The sequence below is a fragment of the Suncus etruscus genome, chromosome 12, assembly GCF_024139225.1.
Source record: "Suncus etruscus isolate mSunEtr1 chromosome 12, mSunEtr1.pri.cur, whole genome shotgun sequence".
Lineage (NCBI taxonomy): Eukaryota > Metazoa > Chordata > Mammalia > Eulipotyphla > Soricidae > Suncus > Suncus etruscus.
In genome coordinates, this window is record NC_064859.1 from 90,166,649 (window position 1) to 90,185,130 (window position 18,482).

Below are 18,482 nucleotides of genomic sequence, written 5' to 3' on the forward strand. Positions count from 1 at the left end.
AGGGCCCACCAATCCTATTACTGAGGAGCAAAACTTGCTGGAATATCAGGTTTGTGTGGGTTAGTCACTGTGGAACTGGGGCCTTCATGTTGCTGAGCAAACCCCTCCTTTTCTTTGGGTCTATAGACTGGGGGGGTGCACACAGGTGCGGATCCCTCTCTCTGGCTGTGGTCTCAGGAGCTCTGGTTGTGAGACCCACCCTCTGCTGGCACCTACCTAGAGCAGTTAGGTTTTCTGGGGGTGCATGATGAGGGTGGCTGGGACTGGGACCCACCTCAGCTGAGGCGTGTCTGAAGGTATTTCTCCCTGTGGGTCCTGTAGGGGCGAGGCAGGCCCCGGGTCATGCCACTGTCTGGATCCTTTCTCCCCATAGGTACTGTAGGGGTGAGGCAGGCCCTAAATTGTTGTCTGGACCCCTGACTGCTCCCTGAAGGCAGAATCTTCTTCCTGGCCTCCGGAGTATTCACCCCAGCTGGCAGGGTAGGGAGGATGGCCTGGTAATGGGGTTCACAGTGGGGCCCTGTTTCCACACCAAGCATACCGGCACCCACATTCTGGACTCCTCTAATGAACGGTCAGCTGTTGGATAGTGTATGGCTGAAACTCAGTCATGAACAATGCTGTAACTGTGTATCTCAAGATTCAATTACGTTATTTATTTATTTATTTATTTATTTATTTATTTATTTATTGGCTTTTGGGTCACATCTAGCGTCGCTCAGGGGTTATTCCTGGTTCTGCACTCAGAAGTCGCTCCTGGCAGGCTTGGGGGACCATATGGGATGACAGGATTCAAACTGGGGTCCGTCCTATGTTGTCTGTGTGCAAGGCAAATGCCCCACTGATGTGCTATTGCTTTGGCCCCTAAATAATTTATTTAAAAAAAACTTTGCCTCCGTATTTCACTTTTTTTTTTCTTTTAGGGGGGGGGAGGATCTAAGTGTTATTTGGAGGGTTCAGGACCTACTTCTGTCCAACTGGCTGAAGGTTCAGTGTTAGGGCTCACAGATGGGGTGCTGCTCAGGCGCTGGGTCTAAGGATTGGATGGTGGCCAAGCACTAACCCCCCTGGGGCCATCTTCTCATGCCCATTCTTCCACTCCCCCATTCATAGCATATCTCCCAAATACACAGTCAAGGTCCCCCAGTTATGTCTCCCCTGGGACAACCACTGTCATGACGGGTGCTGCTGGCTATCCGAGTCCCCATTATTAGCATTATTATTAGGCCTCTCCCAGTGGTGCTCAGGGCCATGGGTGCTGGGGGCAGAGCTCAGCTGGCACCTTCCCCTGGACTCTATCCAGCCCTTTCTGTTCTGGCTCTTTCCTTCATCTCCTCTGTCCATAGGCTTCAGGCAGCTCTACAGACTCATTTCTCAAGATTTCGTCTTCCCTGGGCCTCCCACAGACCCAGACAGAGGTGGTGGCTCAGCCCCTCCTGTCCAGCAGGAGTGAGTTTTTCTTTGGGGAGTGCCGGGGACAGGTGGAAAGCACCCCCCCACCCACCTCAATGGTGGCTGTATGCGTAATCTAGCCAGCACGACCTTGTTCAGGGGCTAGGCGCCCCTTCAAAGGCCCCTTCAAAGCACCATAAAATCGGGGTAGGCAGGAGCTGTGAGGGCCCAAGGTGGGCTTTGGGGGGCCCGGGAGGGGCCTCAGTAAACAGAGGTGTTGAACCAGGGCCTCTCCCTGCTCCACCCTGGCTTTAAACCTTCATTTTGCAAATCTGCAAGCCCAGAGGCCTTGCCATGACCCCAATCGAATTTCCCTCCACTCCAGAGATGGGAAGGCGGCAGATAAGCTGCCTTGGGGCTCTGGGAAATTCCACTCACCCAGGAAGCAGGTTGGGGCTGGGGGGGACTGGAAGGGGACTGGAGATAAGGTGCTTGCTCAGCCCAAGTGCTGGGGTGCAGGTGTGGAGATGCTAGGAGGGGTGCCTGAGAGCATTATCAGGGCCAAAGGAATGATGCTCTCAGCTGGGGGAAGGGAATTGGTGGAACCCACAAACTCTAGTCTGGATTTGTGCAACTGCCTCACTGTTCTCTATCAGTTGCAGCACTCCTCAACTATCCTACCCTCCTGCACCTCTACCCCATTTCTCTCTCTCTCTCTCTCTCTCTCTCTCTCTCTCTCTCTCTCTCTCTCTCTCTCTCTCTCTCCTTCTCTCCCCCACTCTCTCTGTCTCTCTCTCTCCCTGCACAGGGGACCATATGGAATGCCAGGGTTCAAACCATTGTCTGTCCTGGGTCGGCCACGTGCAAGGCAAAAGCCCTACTGCTGTGCTAGCTCTCCGGCCCCTCTACCCTATTTCTAAGGGGGTTTTGGGGAGGGCTGAAGCCAAGTGGGACACAGATAATTAGGTCAAGTAGTCAACAAGGGACCTATAAGCTGAGAGGCAACAGCTCAGGTGCTGAGGAGCTGCCCAACCCACCAATGAGGCGAGTCTGCAGCCCTCAGTCTTGGGCACAGGGTGAAGGTAGGGCACGACAGTTGCAAGTGGGTACAGGCGTGCATCTCGGCACCAGGACAGCTGGGGTGCATGTGGCAGTGACCCCCCACTTCAAAACTTTCGGCTTCTCCTCAGCACCCCAGTGACAGGGGGCTGGCAAGGGCAGTTGGGGCAAACCTGGGGGCTCCTGAGTAGGTGTGGAGATGTAGGTTGTGTCTCCCCACAATGAGGCTTTGGAGCATCAGGCCCTGCTGCCCCTGACCTGGCCCAGAGGAGGCCGCAGCCCCCCATTTTGGCCCCACAAGTCACAGCCTTGTCCAGGTTCCCTCTAGGCCACATCCCCTCCCAGGATGTCCCCAATGCTGCCTCTGCACCAGCAGAGCCCTCCAGAGAGGTCGGTTGCCATGGCGACGCCTGCAGCTGCCTGGATCCTTCCTGCACCTTCGTGGGAGCTGGGATGGAGGGGCTGGGGATGGATCCCAGCTGAAAGGGTGCAGGCAGAGGAGGCCTGGAGCTGCCCCAATACCTATGCGCTGGGGTGGCAGGGGGGACACTGGGATCCTCTGCGAAAGGACTGTGTGTGCGAATGTGTGAGTTTGTCAGTGAATGTGTGGGTGCAGACACACTGGGACACACACCCCTATACTTACACACACACTTTTTTTTTTGTTTTGTTTTGGTTTTTGGGTCACGCTCGGCAGTGCTCAGGGGTTACTCCTGGCTGTCTGCTCAGAAATAGCTCCCAGGGCCCGGAGAGATAGCACAGCGGCGTTTGCCTTGCAAGCAACTAATCCAGGACCAAAGGTGGTTGGTTCGAATCCCGGTGTCCCATATGGTCCCCCGTGCCTGCCGGGAGCTATTTCTGAGCAGACAGCCAGGAGTAACCCCTGAGCACTGCCGGGTGTGGCCCAAAAACCAAAAAAAAAAGAAAAGAAAAGAAAAGAAATAGCTTCTGGCAGGCATGGGGGACCATATGGGACACCGGGATTCGAACCAACCACCTTTGGTCCTGGATCGGCTGCTTGCAAGGCAAATGCTGCTGTGCTATCTCTCCGGGCCCCCTTTATAAATATTTATAACCGTTCTTCAATTAAAACAACATCCCAGGGCTGGACGATGGCACAAGCGGTAGGCCGTTTGTCTTGCAGGCAGCTGACCCAGGACAAACCTGGGTTCGATCCTCAGCGTCCCATATGGTCCCCCAAGCTAGGAGCTATTTCTGAGCACATAGCCAGGAGTAACCCCTGAGCATTGCCGGGTGTGCCCCCAAAACCAAACAACAACACAACAACAAAAAACAACAACAACAACATCCTGGAGCCCAGGGAGCAACCTGGGGAACGTGGTTGCACCTGGAACCCCAATCTGGAGAGGACAGCGGGGAGGAGGCATCGCCCTCTGGTGGGGGTGTGGGGCAGTGTCAGGACGGCTGGGCTGAGTCCAGCGGTGACAGCGGTGACAGCTGCAGCGCCCCGGAAGGCAGGCAGCTATTTTTAGCAGGTGGCCGGGGTGTGAAGGGCTGCAGGAACGAGCTGGGCCTGACACTGGCTTTGCACGGGCGGATGGAGGAGGACTTGTTGGTTTTTCTTAAAGGTCAAAGGCAGGGAGAAGAGTTGGGACCCCCACCTTAGTGGAAAGGGACCTCAGATGCTGGGGAGACCAGCAAGAACGTGGGCAGGTCACACAAAGATAGACACACACACGGGAGGGAGTTTCGTGCGGTTTCTTTTCTCTTTTTTGGAGAAAAGGTACAATCCGGCCCTGTGGGGAGCCGATGAGGCGAGTTCATGCAGGACTGGGTGTTGGGGGGCTCAGCAGCTGATCCGTCCCCTACCAGGGCCTGAGCGCCCCATCCGGGTGGTACAGGGTGCTCCAGTTGCAGTGAGGAGTGGCTGCGGGCAGAAGGGCGCAGTCCGCCTGGTCCGTACAAGCTCGCTGCAGGGTTGAAGACAGACACTAGGTTAGGATGGGCATTGTGGCGTGGGGTGGGGGACAGCAGATCAGCAAGTATGCGGGGTTCTGGGGGAGCAGTTGGGGTTACTCAGTTGGGGTGACTGGAGCATGCATCCTCTGCAGCCCCCCCCAAAGTGCACCCACCCTGAGGATGCCAGGATACACCCATATACAGGCAGGTGAGGGACCCAGACTTCTGCCTGGGCAAGGGCTGAGAAAAGGGGGTGTCGGGGCTGGAGAAATAGCACAGCGGTATGGCATTTGCCTTGCACATGGCTAACCCAGGAAGGACCTGGGTTCATTCCCAGCATCCCATATGGTCCCCAGAGCCTGCCAGGAGTGATTTCTGAGCGCAGAGCCAGGAATAAATCCTGAACACCACCGGGTGTGACGCAAAAGAAAATTAAAAAAAGAAAAGAGGGTGTCAAAGAGTGGGGGGCAACTCACCAAGTCTCTGCTCCTCGGGCACTTCTGCTAACCTGTGCAGAGCATAAAGGACAGGGTGGTCATGGGGCTGGTCACCTGAACCTTCCTAGGTGCTGCTTGCGGAGAAATGAGGGGACAGGAGGGGAACAGCCAGCGAGGGGGACTGCTGGGAAGGGCCAAGATGGGGTGGTGGAGGCAGGAAGCCCCTCTCTAGGGAGCAAGAATGGGGCTGTGTGACACTCTCCCCCTCAGGTTCTAGACCACCTGAGGTTCTAGGTGGCCCAGAAGTGCAGTTCTGAAGACTCAAGGTTCAAGGAGAGCAATGCCCTGTGGCCTGTCTGCTGAATCTGTGCTCCCAAGGGTGCACTGGTGTGGGGTGTAAGGTAGGATGGGTACCCCCAGTAGAAGCACCCCATCATCCTCAGGAGGCTGCCGGAGAGCCAGGGCAGGGAGTGGCCAGGGCTTAGATACCCATATTTGTGAGGGGAGAGAAAGGGGGAGGTGGGGAGGGAGGGGAGAATGAGAAGGGGAGAGGAAGCAAAGGGCGGGGAGAGTGAGGAGAGGAAATGAGCATGAGAGGGGAGAGGAAGGAAGTGAAGAGGAGGAAGACAGAGGAGGAGGAAGGAGGGGAGAGGCACTCTCCTCCCAGCACTCCTCCCCTCCCTTCAGTCCGAAAGTACTCCCCAAGTGCTGTGACAGACCCAGGCCCCTGGTTCTACCACCACAGTCACATGACGGTGACCATCATGACCGGAAGCACCTGGGGCCAGACAAAACCGAGTGCAGGACCTCTAAAACCTGACCTGCATCTCAGCCCTGCTTGGGGCCATGTTTCAGCTCAGGACAGCAGTGCAGGACAGCAGTGCAGGAGACGGCAGAGAGGTGCTGAGTGGAGACAGGAGGACTCAGAGCAGGAGAGGGAGGAGGAAGAGTAGCCACAGGAGGAATGAGGCTTGGGTCAGGCCTAGCCTGTCTGGGGGCTGTGCAGGTTGGGTCCAGGGTTCACCTGCTCTTCCCCTCCAGCCTTCTCCTTGTGCAATCTGGCCAGGGATAGGCCTTCCGCACCCCCTGCTTGGGGACACTCTGGTGTTTCTTTTTTTTGTGTGTGTGTGGTTTTTGGGTCACACCCGGCAGTGCTCAGGGGTTATTCCTGGCTCCAGGCTCAGAAATTGCTCCTGGCAGGCACAGGGGACCATATGGGGCACCGGGATTTGAACCGATGACCTCCTACATGAAAGGCAAACGCCTTACCTCCATGCTATCTCTCCGGCCCCCACTCTGGTGTTTCTAATCCTGCAGCCTTCTGACCCCTGGACGTCCAGTTAGACCTGGCTCCTACACATCATGGCCACCTTCTTCCTCCTATTTTGGGGTCCTCGCTAGCAAACTCCAGAGATTGCATCCTCTCATGGCTGCCGTGGGCAGAGTGCTCCAGGCCCTTCCCCACCCCACCGAGCTGCTCTTTCCCCTTGCAGCTTCCTCAGGGTCCTTCATGCCCTCCCCCACATTCCTCCCTGCCCTTCTATGCACCTACAAGGTGTTGCACCCAGGCTGGAACACGTGGACACAGAGAAATGCCTGGGCTAGTCCGGCTCCTTTTCTCCATCTACACCTCAGTCCTCTGGGGCAGTCACTTCGTCCCCCCCCACCAACCCCTGCAGAAGCCCCAGTTGACACTTATTTCACAGCATCCCAATTGTTCACGTGCTCACAATCCCCTAAGTGCCAAGGTTGGGGTCACTATGTAGGAGAAATAAAGGGGACCCTGCCACGTGCATCTGGTCTGGGGAACCAAACCCTGTGGGTCTGTTCTGGGGGACTCTGCCCTGTGGTCTGTTCTGGGGGACCCTGCCCTGTGGATCTGGTCTGGGGGACTCTGCCCATCACATGTGTGAGTTCAGGGCTTGTTGGATGTTTGCTCCACCCATGACTTCTGTCACAGAAGTCTGAGGGCTCAGTGTGCAAACCTTGTATGGGTCTCAGCTCTGCCAGAATCTGAGGTTCGAACTGTGAGCAGCTCTGCCACATCGAGTGACCTGCCTGTGCTCAGTGCTGGGCTCAGCTCAGACATCAACTGTCCCTGCCGTCTGGACTCTTTCTCTCCAGGACAGGCCCGGGGTCCTGTTCTGTTTCCCCAGAACAGTGGTGCAGAGGTGGGACCAGTCTCCAAGGAAGCCCGGATAGAGGGGAGGGGCTTCACGGAATGGAGACTCAATGACCGGTGCTGCCTTTATCTTTGTCGTGCCCATTCTACGGGGTGTTCTTGTCCTTGGCTGCACCTTCCCTTTCTGTGAAGACAAGCCTGAGGGGGCCACGACACCTTGCAGGTTAGCCGTGCCTGCTTAAGTGAGGTCTGTGCCCACCACTGTCAGTGGGAGCTCCCAGAGCTGAGTGTCCCTCTCTCTGCTGGGCCCCATCTCTGGGGTCACCCCTCTGCTAGGTCTCCTCTGCTGGGTTCCCCTCTTCTGGGTCCCCTCTCTGCGGTATGCCTCCTCTGCTTGTCTCCCCTCTTCTTGTCCCCTCTCTGTGGGGTCCCCTTCTTTGCTCACACTCATGGCAGGCTCCCTCTGGGCTCAAACCCTGCCCTCAGGCTTCAGAAAGCAGCGGCCACGTAGAGATGGAACGAGTCCCAGACTAGAGCAATACGTGGAGTTCAGGGGGGGCAGAAACACCCTGGAAAGCTACTTTCCCAGCCCTGTACATTGCAGAGATGCAGGACACAGGCTCCATGGGAAGAGGGTGCTCATGAAAGGAGCCTCTTGGGACACAGACCTGTACCCCCCCCACACACTCCATAAGGCAAGCAGGCAGGTCATGAGAGGGAACAAATGATTCTGAAGCCACTAGGGCAAATGGCCCTGAGCAGGCAGGAAGGGGCCCCAGGCAAGGTGAGGTCTGGGGGACTTCAGTTTTTGCTGAGCCGCTTCTGCCGGACATGCATGGAGGTGGAGGTGGGGCAGGCCAGCAGGTGCCTGAACCCCAGGCCTACACTGTGCAGCGAGGAGTGGTCTCCCCCAAACAGAATCCTGGCAGTGGGTGACAGTGCAGGGTGGAGGTCGCCTCAGCCACACCCAGGCTCCTTGGCTCTGTGTCACCTGAACACCCTGTCCAGCCATTGGGGTGCAACAAAGACCCCGAGGTGAGGCTGTCTGTGTGTGTTCTGTAGGCAGCAGTGGAGGCTTCTCATTGCTGCCCACGCCCAGCTCAAGACCAGAGGGAAATGCAGGGGTGAGAGGGTTGGAGAAGGGTCTCTGGATGCAGAAAGAAACTGGCAGAAGCAGGCACAGGAAGTGGCGTGAGCAGCTCAGAATCTGGACATGGAGGAAAGGCTGCAGGGTGTCAGAGCCAGGGGAGAGTAGGACATGGGCGGGGGACATGGGAGACACCCTAACTGGGGGGGGGGAGGTGCTGCCTGAGAAGAGAGCAGCATGGAGGGGCTGAGGGGGGTCAGGGCATCGAGCCTGAAACTGCTTGTGATGGCTCCCCCACCACACAGGGTGTGAGAGAGCCTAGAGGCGCACCTAAAGGTGTCTGTGGTCCGTGGGGCGTGGTGGGGCGCCCGGCGCCTCACCTGAGTGCAGCTCCTTCACCAGGGACGACACGGTGTCGGTGATGGAGTCGGCGGCCACCAGCAGGTCACTGTGCAGGTTCCTCCTGGGACCTGAGCAGAGACAGAGATCGTGGTGGGAATGGCAGGGACAGTGGGGTGCTAGTGTCAAAATCCCGAGGGCCCTTCTTCATCAGCACTGCCTGAAGTCAGGCCCTACAGGTGCCATTCATGTTCCCCCCCAGGGAAACTTGGGGGACCCATGCCTCACACCCTCTCTGGAAGCTGCTGTTATGAGCCCTCAGGTCCCCTGGAGTGTCTCCATCTCCTCCTCCTCCAGGGAAGGTGAAGCCTAAATTCCCCAAATAGGCTGAGCTCCCTCTGGCATTCAAAGAGGCCTCGAGAGTCTTGGGGCCACTGGTTTGTTTGTTTGTTTGTTTTTGGGCCACCATTAGTGGCAGCTGTGGCGGTGGCGCTCAGGAGTTACTTTTGGCTCTGAGCTCAGGAATCACTCCTGGCAGGCTAGGGGGACCATATGGGATGCTGGAAATTGAACCAGTTTCCACCCTGGGTCGATCTAGAGCAAGGCAAACACCCTACCGAAGTGTTCTCTCTGGTTCTATCTATCTATCTATCTATCTATCTATCTATCTATCTATCTATCTATCTATCTATCTATCTATCTATCTATCTATCATCTACCTACCTACCTACCTACCTACCTACCTACCTATCTATCTATCTATCTATCTATCTATCTATCTATCTATCTATCTATCTAGGGTTTTGGGGGTCCACACCCAGTGAAATTTAGAGGTTACTATCTATCTATCTATCTATCTATCTATCTATCTATCTATCTATCTATCTATCTATCATCTATCTATCTATCTATCTATCTATCTCTCTATCTCTCTCTCTCTATCTATCTATCTATCTATCTATCTATCTATCTATCTATCTATCTATCTATCTATCTATCTAGGATTTTGGGGGTCCACACCCAGTGACACTTAGAGGTTACTTCTGGCTATGAGCTCAGAAATTGCTCCTGGCTTGGGGGACCATATGGGATGCCGGAGATCGAACCGAGGTCCGTCCTGGGTCAGCTGCGTGCAAGGCAAATGCCCTACTGGGCCCTGTTTAATTATTTATTTGGTTTCTGGATCACACCCGGTGTTGGTCAGGGGTTACTCCTGACTCTGTGCTCAGATGTCATTCCTGACAGGCTCAGGGGACATATGAGATGCTGGGATTCGAACCGGGGTCCGTCCTGTATTGGCTGTGTGCAAGGCAAGCAAAGCCTTACCGCTGCGCTATCGCTCCAGGCCCTATTTATTTATTCTTTTAGTGCCAGAAATAGCAAAGCTCAGTTTCAAACCTAGTTTGGTGACCAGAGACACCATTTTTATAGGCTTCTGCACAGCACCCAGTGATGCTCAGGAATTACTCCGGGTTCTGTGCTCAGGAGTCACCCCTGGAGGTGCACAGGGGACCATAGGGGATGCCAGAGTTTTAAACCTGGGTCAGCCACGTGCAAGGCAAGGCAAGAGCCCTCCCTGCTAGTGTACTCTCTCTCTCTCTTTCTGGTCCCCAGTGCTACCTTCTGATGGAGCAGCTGGTCCCAAACTTGTGTCCGGACCGTTAACACACCATGTGCAGAAGCTGGAACATTGGAACATCTCAGCAGGTGTTTGTCCTCTGCGTCTGTCCTCTGAATCCCTCAACACACCCGCAGACGTGGTTTCCCAAACTTACCTTGTGCAAAGGCCTCCTGCATGTCTCCCCCAACCCCACTCAGGGGCTCCTGGGGACCGTGAGTAGGGGTGGAGCCGGCCGAGGCCGAGCGGACAGGCATGGGCATGGGGCGACCTCCGTGACTGGGCGACGTGGGAGGTGACCCTGTGGCCTGGGCCTGGGACAGGAGAAAGAGGAGAGGTCAGGTCAGTACGGGAGAGGAAACAGCCACCAGGGGCCACCCCCTTCTCTCAGCCCTGCAGGGCATACAGGCCAGGTACCTGGATACCACGTCCTCTTTGATTAGTGCCGAGGAAGGGCCGAGTGTGAAGGGTTGGAGGGGAGGCCTTTGGGTGCTGAAATACATGAGGGGCATGGGACCCCCACCCTGGGGAATTACTACACAGCCCCTTTTGGTTTTGTCTGCAAGCACCTCTGTGGCATTTTCTTTTGATTCTCAAGGTACATTGTGAATCCAGAGATTGGACCACACCTTCCACTCAAAGACAGAGACATAAGGATGGAGGGAGATTGCCAGGGCTCTATGCAGCCAGTGACTGAGGCTTCACCCAGTGGGCGTCATTTGCCTGCACCCCATGGCACAGAGTGCGTCAGCACCCAGATGAGGTGACCAGCACAGGCTCCTCGAACCTGACACCCAGTGGGGCCTTTGTGGCATCTTGGGAGGAGATGAGAAGGGACATGTATTCTGTGGAAAGGCATTTCCCTAAGCAGCTGGGGTGGGTGTGATGGGTGGGACCCCACTGCATCTGTGACCAGCCCTAGGATTGCTCTTGGCAGTCTACAGGATCCAGTTATAAGACTCGACTCTGTCAGCCTCAGGATCTGGGCTTTGCTCATTTTGGGGGCGGGGGGGCAGGGTCACACCCATCGGTGCTCAGAAATCGCTCCTGGCAGGCTCAAGGGACCATATGGGATGCCAGAATTCGAACCACCATCTGTCCTGGATCAGCTGCATGTAAAGCAAATGCCCTACCACTGTGCTATCTCTCCGGTCCCTTTCTTGCTCATTTTTTTGAGCAAAAGAGAAGTAGAAGATGCTTATTAGATTATATTTGGGGGAAGCACAGGAAGAGGGAAGTGAAACCGGGAATGTAGAAGCCAAATGTGAGATTGAGTCCAACTGAGGTTTTTCTGGGCTCTGGCTTTACACCTTACAGATAAATACAACATGTCATAGAGATGCCACCTGGCTACATGGCCGAGACTTTGCTCCCTGCCTGCATAAGCTGCAGAGCCTCTGCTTCCTTTCCTTGTTTTTGGTCCACACTTGGCGGAGCTCAGGGCTTACTCCTGGCTCTGTGCTCAGGGAACACTCCTAGAAGTGTTCAGGGCACCCTATGGGATGCTGGAATCGAACCTCAGTGAGTAGCATGTTAAGTAAATGCTCAACTCCATGTACTATGTCTCTGGCCTTGCTGCTTCTTCCAAACGACCCTGTCCAGGAGTTCTGGGGATCAAACTCAGGGCCTTGTGCTTCACAGTTTACTATAGACACCCCCAGAGATAGAGCTGAAGACCTCCTTGACCACCAGACCTTCGGGTCCCAGCACCCACGTTTGACCTCTTCAGATGCAACCACTGGCCCATGTGCAGATGCACAGCTGGGATGAACCTCTACATGTGGAGGGCTTGTGGGACAGGCAGGTGTCTCACTGCGCAGACGGCCGGGGTGCTTTGCTGTGAGTGACTTCCTGACCATTGTGGCACAAGCAAGTAGGGGCTTGAACCCTGACTCAGACTGTATAGAATAACTCGCTCCCCAAGGATCACACAGAGAAGGAAAAAAGTAAAATGATTAAACTCTTAGAGGAAGATGGTGTGTGTGTGTGTGTGTGTGTGTGTGTGTGTGTGTGAGAGAGAGAGAGAGAGAGAGAGAGACAGAGACAGAGAGAGACAGAGAGAGAGACAGAGACAGAGAGAGATACAGAGAGAGAGACAGACACTGGAGCTGGAGCAAGCTATGCTCTGTGAGATGGGACATGAAAAGCAGAAACTGCTCAAGAACAGAAAACTGGACTTCAATACTGAAACCTCTCCAGGAGGTTTTCAAGAAACTGAAAAGACAATTCACAACGTGGGGCAAGTTTTTCTGACATAGATCTGACAAGGGACCTGTCTGATTCAGACAATATCAAGCATTCTAATACTCTCTAATAAGAGGACAAGTAATCTGATTTAAAAAAAAAAGGATCTGAACAGATATTTTCCCAAAGGAGAAACAGAGGTGTCCACACTGTCAGCCAAACCACCACAAGGTTCACTGCACAGTGGTCAGCAGTAATGAAAAAGCAGGACAGGGCCTGAGAGATAGCACAGTGGTAGGGCATTTGCTTTGCATGCGGCTGACCCAGGTCTGTCCTGACAACCCATATGGTCCCCCGAGCCTGCTAGGAGCAATTTCTTTTATTATTATTATTTTTTTTTTCTTTTAATTATCTTTATTTAAACACTGTGACCAGGAGCAATTTCTGAGTGCAGAGACAGGAGTAATCCCTGAGCACCACTAGGTGTGGTTCAAAAAAAGAAGAGAGAAAGAGAGAAAGGAAGGAAGGAAGAAAAAAGAAAGAAAGAAGAAAGAAAGAAAGAAAGAAAGAAAGAAAGAAAAAAGAAAGAAAGAAAGAAAGAAAGAAAGAAGAAAAAGAAGAAAGGAAAGAATGAATGAAGGAGGAAGGAATGAAGGGAAGAAAGAAAGAAAGAAAAAAGAAAAAGAAGAAAGGAAGGAATGAATGAAGGAGGAAGGAAGGAAGAAAGGAATGAAGGGAAGAAAGAAGGAAGGAAGGAAGGAAGAAAGAAAGAAAGAAAGAAAGAAAGAAAGAAAGAAAGAAAGAAAGAAAGAAAGAAAGAAAGAAAGAAAGAAAGAAAGAAAGAAAGAAAGAAAGAAAGAAAGAAGAAAAAGAAAGAAGAAAAAGAAAGAAAGAAAGAAGAAGAAAGAAAGAAAGAAAGAAAGAAAGAAAGAAAGAAAGAAAGAAAGAAAGAAAGAAAGAAAGAAAGAAAGAAAGAAAGAAAGAAAGAAAGAAAGAAAGAAAGAAAGAAAGAAAGAAAGAAAGAAAGAAAGAAAGAAAGAAAGGAGGGGCCGGGCGGTGGCGCTGGAGGTAAGGTGCCTGCCTTGCCTGCGCTAGCCTAGGACGGACCGCGGTTCGATCCCCCGGCGTCCCATATGGTCCCCCAAGAAGCCAGGAGCAACTTCTGAGCGCATAGCCAGGAGTAACCCCTGAGCCTCACAGGGTGTGGCCCAAAAACCAAAAAAAAAAAAAAAAAAAAAAAAAAACAAAGAAAGAAACAAACAAACCAACAAACCAAAAAAAAAAAAAAACAGGACAGTGGTGAGCTGTGAGGGTGGGAGAGCTGGGGTGGTGACTGGCAGGAGGGCCCCGCATTTTGTCCTAAGAGCCAACATAACACACCAGGAAATATGGCTCAGTCCTACACAAGTGCCCCAGAGAAAGGGTTCAAGTCCCCAGGAGAGCCACATGTAGGTCTCAAGCAGGGCTGTGGGGACAGTCCCACAATGCCAGCAGATGACACTTGCTAGGAAGTGCGGGTCTGTTCTCCATGGACTATGCCTGGAACAGTGCCAGCCCCTGGATGAGCAGATCCACAGATAAAAGATGGACTTGTGGCCATGTGGATAGGAATTTGGAGGACTCAGGAGTCAGTGCTAATGTGTATCGGGCACTTTTGGGCAGTGATGAAACTTTTTTGTTTGTTTTTGGTTCATACCCAGAGGTGCTGCTTGGGGGTTATTCCTAGCTCTGCACTCAGAAGTTACTCCTAGCAGGCTTGTGGGACTATATGGGATGCTTGGAGATTGAATCCAGGTTGGCTGCATGCAAGGCAAATGTCCGACCTGCTCTGCTATTGCTCCAGCCCTGAGGATGAAACATTTTTAACAAAGTAACTATGGTGAGCACCCCAACTTTATGAATGTATTTAAAACCATTAAATTATTGGGGCCAGAGAGATAGCATGGAGGTAGTGTGTTTGTCTTGCATGCAGAAGGATGGTGGTTTGAATCCCAGCATCCCATATGGTCCCCTGAGCTGCCAGGAGCGATTTCTGAGCCTAGAGCCAGGAGTACCCCTGAGTGCTGCCGGGTGTGACCCAAAAACCAAAACCAAAAACAAAAACAAAAACAAAAAACCAAAAAAACCCATTAATTATTAACGCATGTTTTTTTATTTCTTTTGAAATAGGGTAAAAAAAATAAATAAAATAGGATCTTCCTTTGTGGTGCTTGGGGGCTTGGAGATCATTCCTGAAAAGATTCAGTCTGGGGGTGCAAGTTTGGGGTCTAAACCTGCTGAGGAGAAGTATGGGGTAGCAGAAATGGAACTTGGGGACTGGCACAGGGCAAGCGAATAGGCACTCCATCCTTCTGAACATTTCCCTGACGCCTACACTGGATACTTTCTTTTTTTTCTTTATTTAAACACCTTTATTACAAACAAGATTGTAGTTGGGTTTCAGTCATATAAAGAACACCCACCTTCACCAGTGCAACATTCCCATCACCAATGCCCTAAATCTCCCTCTACCCCAACCACCTGTGTTTGAGACAGGCTTTCTACTTCCCTCATTCATTCACATTGTTATGTTAGTTGTCAGTGTAATTATTTCTCTAACTGCACTCACCACTCTTTGTGGTGAGCTTCATGTTGTGAGCTGGACCTTTCAGCCCTCATTTCTATTATCTCTGAGAATTATTACAAAAATATCTTTTATTTTTCTTAAAAACCATAGATGAGTGAGACTATTCTGTGTGTGTGTCTCTCTCCCCCTCTGATTTATTTCACTCAGCCTGATAGTTCCACGTACATCCATGTATAGGAAAATTTCATGACTTCATCTCTCCTGATGGCTGCATAATATTTCATTGTGTATATGTACCACAGTTTCTTTAGCCATTCACCTGTTGAAAGGCATCTGGGTTGTTTCCAGATTCTGGCTATTGTAAATAGCGCTGCAATATATATATATAGGAGTGAGGAAGGGATTTTTGAATTGTATTTTTGAGTTCCTAGGGTATAGCCCTAGGAGTGGTATAGCTGGGTCAAATGGGAGTTCAATTTCCAGTTTTTGGAGGAATCTCCATGTGCACTGGATACTTTCAGAAGGGTGAATTATAGCTTAATAATAATAATAATAATATGGGCCGGGCAGTGGCGCTGGAGGTAAGGTGCCTGCCTTGCCTGCGCTAGCCTAGGACGGACCGCGGTTCGATCCCCCGGCGTCCCATATGGTCCCCCAAGAAGCCAGGAGCAACTTCTGAGCGCATAGCCAGGAGTAACCCCTGAGCGTCACAGGGTGTGGCCCAAAAACAAAACAAAAAAAATAATAATAATTAAAAAAAAGATTCCACTAAAAAGATGAATATCATAGACAAAGAAAAAAATAAGGTATTTCAAATTGTTTTGTTTTGGGGCCAGACCTGGCCATGTTCAGGGCTCTGCATGTAGAAATTATGCCTCACAATGCTCAGGGACCACATGGGATGCTGGAGATTGAACCTAGGTCGGGGTGTGCGAGGTATGTGCCTTGCCAGGTGTACTATCACTTCAGTGCCATGTACTTCAAATTGTGTCTGATAAAGAACTTATGATTCTTGGCTTTTTTTTTTTTTTTTTTTGCATTTTTGGGCCACATCTAGCAGCTCTGTGTTCAAAAATCGCTCCTGACAGGCTCGGGGAAACATGTGGGATGCCAGGGATTGAACCTGAGTCTGTCCCTGGGTATGATCTCTCCGGCCCTCAGCATTTTTTTTTTTAATATTTCCTCTGAAAGCTCTTCAAGCCTCCACTCTCCCTTGAACACATATCTCACTTGTTTGTCTTAATTTCTCTCCTTTTTCCAGTCTGGAGAAGTCCATGTTCTCTCCTGAACTGGGGATTGCATTGAACCTGGGTTTTTCTTTATTTTTTTGGGTGGGGGGATTTTACACCTGATGGCACTCAGGGGTTATTCCTGGCTCTGCACTCAGAAATCACTCCTGGCAGGCTTGGGGGACCATATGGGATGCGAAGAATCAAACTGGGGTTCGTCCTGGGTTGGCTGTGTGCAAGGCAAATGTCCTACCATTGTGCTATAGCTCTGGTTCTCTCTCCCCTCCTTTCTAAGTAAGTTTAAGTAAAAACTACCTTGCTTACACACACATAAACACAAAGACAAGCATGCACATTGGCTCTGAAGCAAAGGTAACAAAAGCCAAAGAAATGGGGAGGACCACGTTGAACTGAAAGGCTCTGTTCAGTATAGAAATAGCACCAAAGACCTGGTAAATGGCCAATATACAAGATCTAAGAGGAACTCTAAATGCTTAGCAGCAAAGAATCGAATAGTCCATCTGATGGCCAAAATGGGAAGAAGAATGGGCCCACACTTTCATCAAGAACACGTGAGAGGGGCCAGAGAGGTGGTGCTAGAGATAAGGCGTCTGTCTTGCAAGCACTAGCCTAGGATGGACCATGGTTCGATCCCCTGGCATCCCATATGGTCCCCCAAGCCAGGGGCGATTTCTGGGCACATAACCAGAAAGTGTAACCCTCCCCCAAAACCCCAAAACAAAAAACAACAACAACAAAATAACATGTGAGAGGGGTCGGAGAGATAGCACAGTAGTAGGACATTTGCCTTGTATGCAGCAGATCCAGTGGTTCAAATCCTGGCATCCCATACGGTCCCCTGAACCTCTGAGCACTGTCGGGTGTGACCCAAAAACAACAAAACCAAACAAACAAACAAACAAATAAAGGAACATGTAAGAATATAGGCATCCTTGTAGGAGTGAAGGTGCAGTGATTGGATGGACATTGAATAAAAAACTTCAATACCACTGTAACCACATGACCTAGGCCACAATAAAATAAAATAAAATCTCCTTATAAAACTATACCAGTGTTTTGAGCCCAGAGAGATAGATACAGTGGGTAGGGTGCTGGTTTTGACCCGGGTTCAACCCCTGGTGCTACATAGGGTCCCCTGAGGTCACCAGGAGTGGTCCCTGAATGCAGAGCCAAAAGTAAGCCCCAAGCACCACCCAAACAAGACAAAAAGTACCCAATTTTCAAGATGAATCGGGTTTGAAGCCAGAAGAAACACGCTGACTAGAGGTGAGGGCTGTATTGTCTGTTAAAAGGTAGGGAATAGAACTTGAAGTTATTATTATTAAAAACACTATTATTACTATTATTGTTATTCTGTTATCATGGATGATGTTAGTTATTATTTTTTATGGATATGTTAGTAACCAACATGATGGGGATCCTTTCCCTCAAGTATGTAAATCCACACTCTCATTTAGACCTTTTTTTTTTTTTTTTGGCCACACCCAGCGGTGCTCAGGGGTTACTCCTGGCTGTCTGCTCAGAAATAGCTCCTGGCAGACATGGGGGACCATATGGGACACCGGGATTCGAACCAACCACCTTTGGTCCTGAATTGGCTGCTTGCAAGGCAAACGCCGCTGTGCTATCTCTCCAAGCCCTCTCATTCAGACCTTTAAAGTACCTTACAATTTCAGGGCAGGAGTAATAGATAATATAGCAGGGAGGGCGTTTGCCTTGCATGTAACTGACCCAGGTTCAATCTCCAGCATTCAATATGGTTGCCCAAGCTTGCCAGGGGTAATCCCTGAGTTTGGGGCCAGAATGTGACCCAAAAGCAGAAAAGAAAAGAAAAAGTACCTTACTTTTTTTTGTTTTGTTTTGGGCCACACCTGGTGACACTCAGGGGTTACTTCTGGCTATGCGCTCACAAATTGCTCTTGGCTTGGGGACCATATGGAATGCCAGGGGATCGAACAGTGGTTTATCCTAGGCTAGTGCATACAAGGCATATGCGTTACTGCTTGTGTCACTGCTCTGGCCCCAAAAGTACCTTACTTTTGCAGTCAAATGCTCTACCACTGAGCTATACCTCCAAAAGTACCTTACTTTTGTAATTTATACTTTTTGTTTTGTTTTGTTTTGGGCCACACCCGGCGGTGCTCAGGGGTTACTCCTGGCTCTCTGCTCAGAAATAGCTCCTGGCAGGCATGGGGGACCATATGGGACACCGGGATTCGAACCAACCACCTTTGGTCCTGGATCGGCTGCTTGCAAGGCAAACGCCGCTGTGCTATCTCTTCAGGCCCGTAATTTATACTTTCAATCAAGCTGCAATGGAAACAGGAAGAAGACAGGCAACACATACACAGAATGGATAATGGCCTTGGTTGGTTTCACCAAAAAGAATGGACAATGGGCTGATCATCTTGGGTAAATGTTGCACCAAGGCTTTGCTAGGGGAGGGGAGGTGCCCCAGACACCAGCCCAACTGGTCCCCCAGACCCCCACGACTAGCATGATTGTGGG

At 51.4% G+C, this 18,482-nt stretch overlaps 1 protein-coding gene across 5 annotated transcripts in view; it reads right to left on the reverse strand.

Moving 5' to 3' along the window:
• Positions 1-4,155: 4,155 nt before the first annotated feature.
• DTNB (dystrobrevin beta) overlaps positions 4,156-18,482 on the reverse strand; it is a 263,193-nt gene continuing 248,866 nt past the window's right edge. For 4 of the 5 annotated variants that reach the window (XM_049784478.1, XM_049784477.1, XM_049784475.1 and 1 more), the window contains 4 exons: positions 10,132-10,288; positions 8,348-8,487; positions 4,848-4,879; positions 4,156-4,382 (listed from right to left, as the gene is read on the reverse strand). In XM_049784478.1, coding sequence (XP_049640435.1) covers positions 8,348-8,487; positions 10,132-10,288 — 297 coding nt within the window. In that variant the 3' untranslated portion in view covers positions 4,156-4,382; positions 4,848-4,879. The remainder of the gene's footprint in view (positions 4,383-4,847; positions 4,880-8,347; positions 8,488-10,131; positions 10,289-18,482) is intronic. The other variant, XM_049784476.1, reaches the window with a different exon arrangement.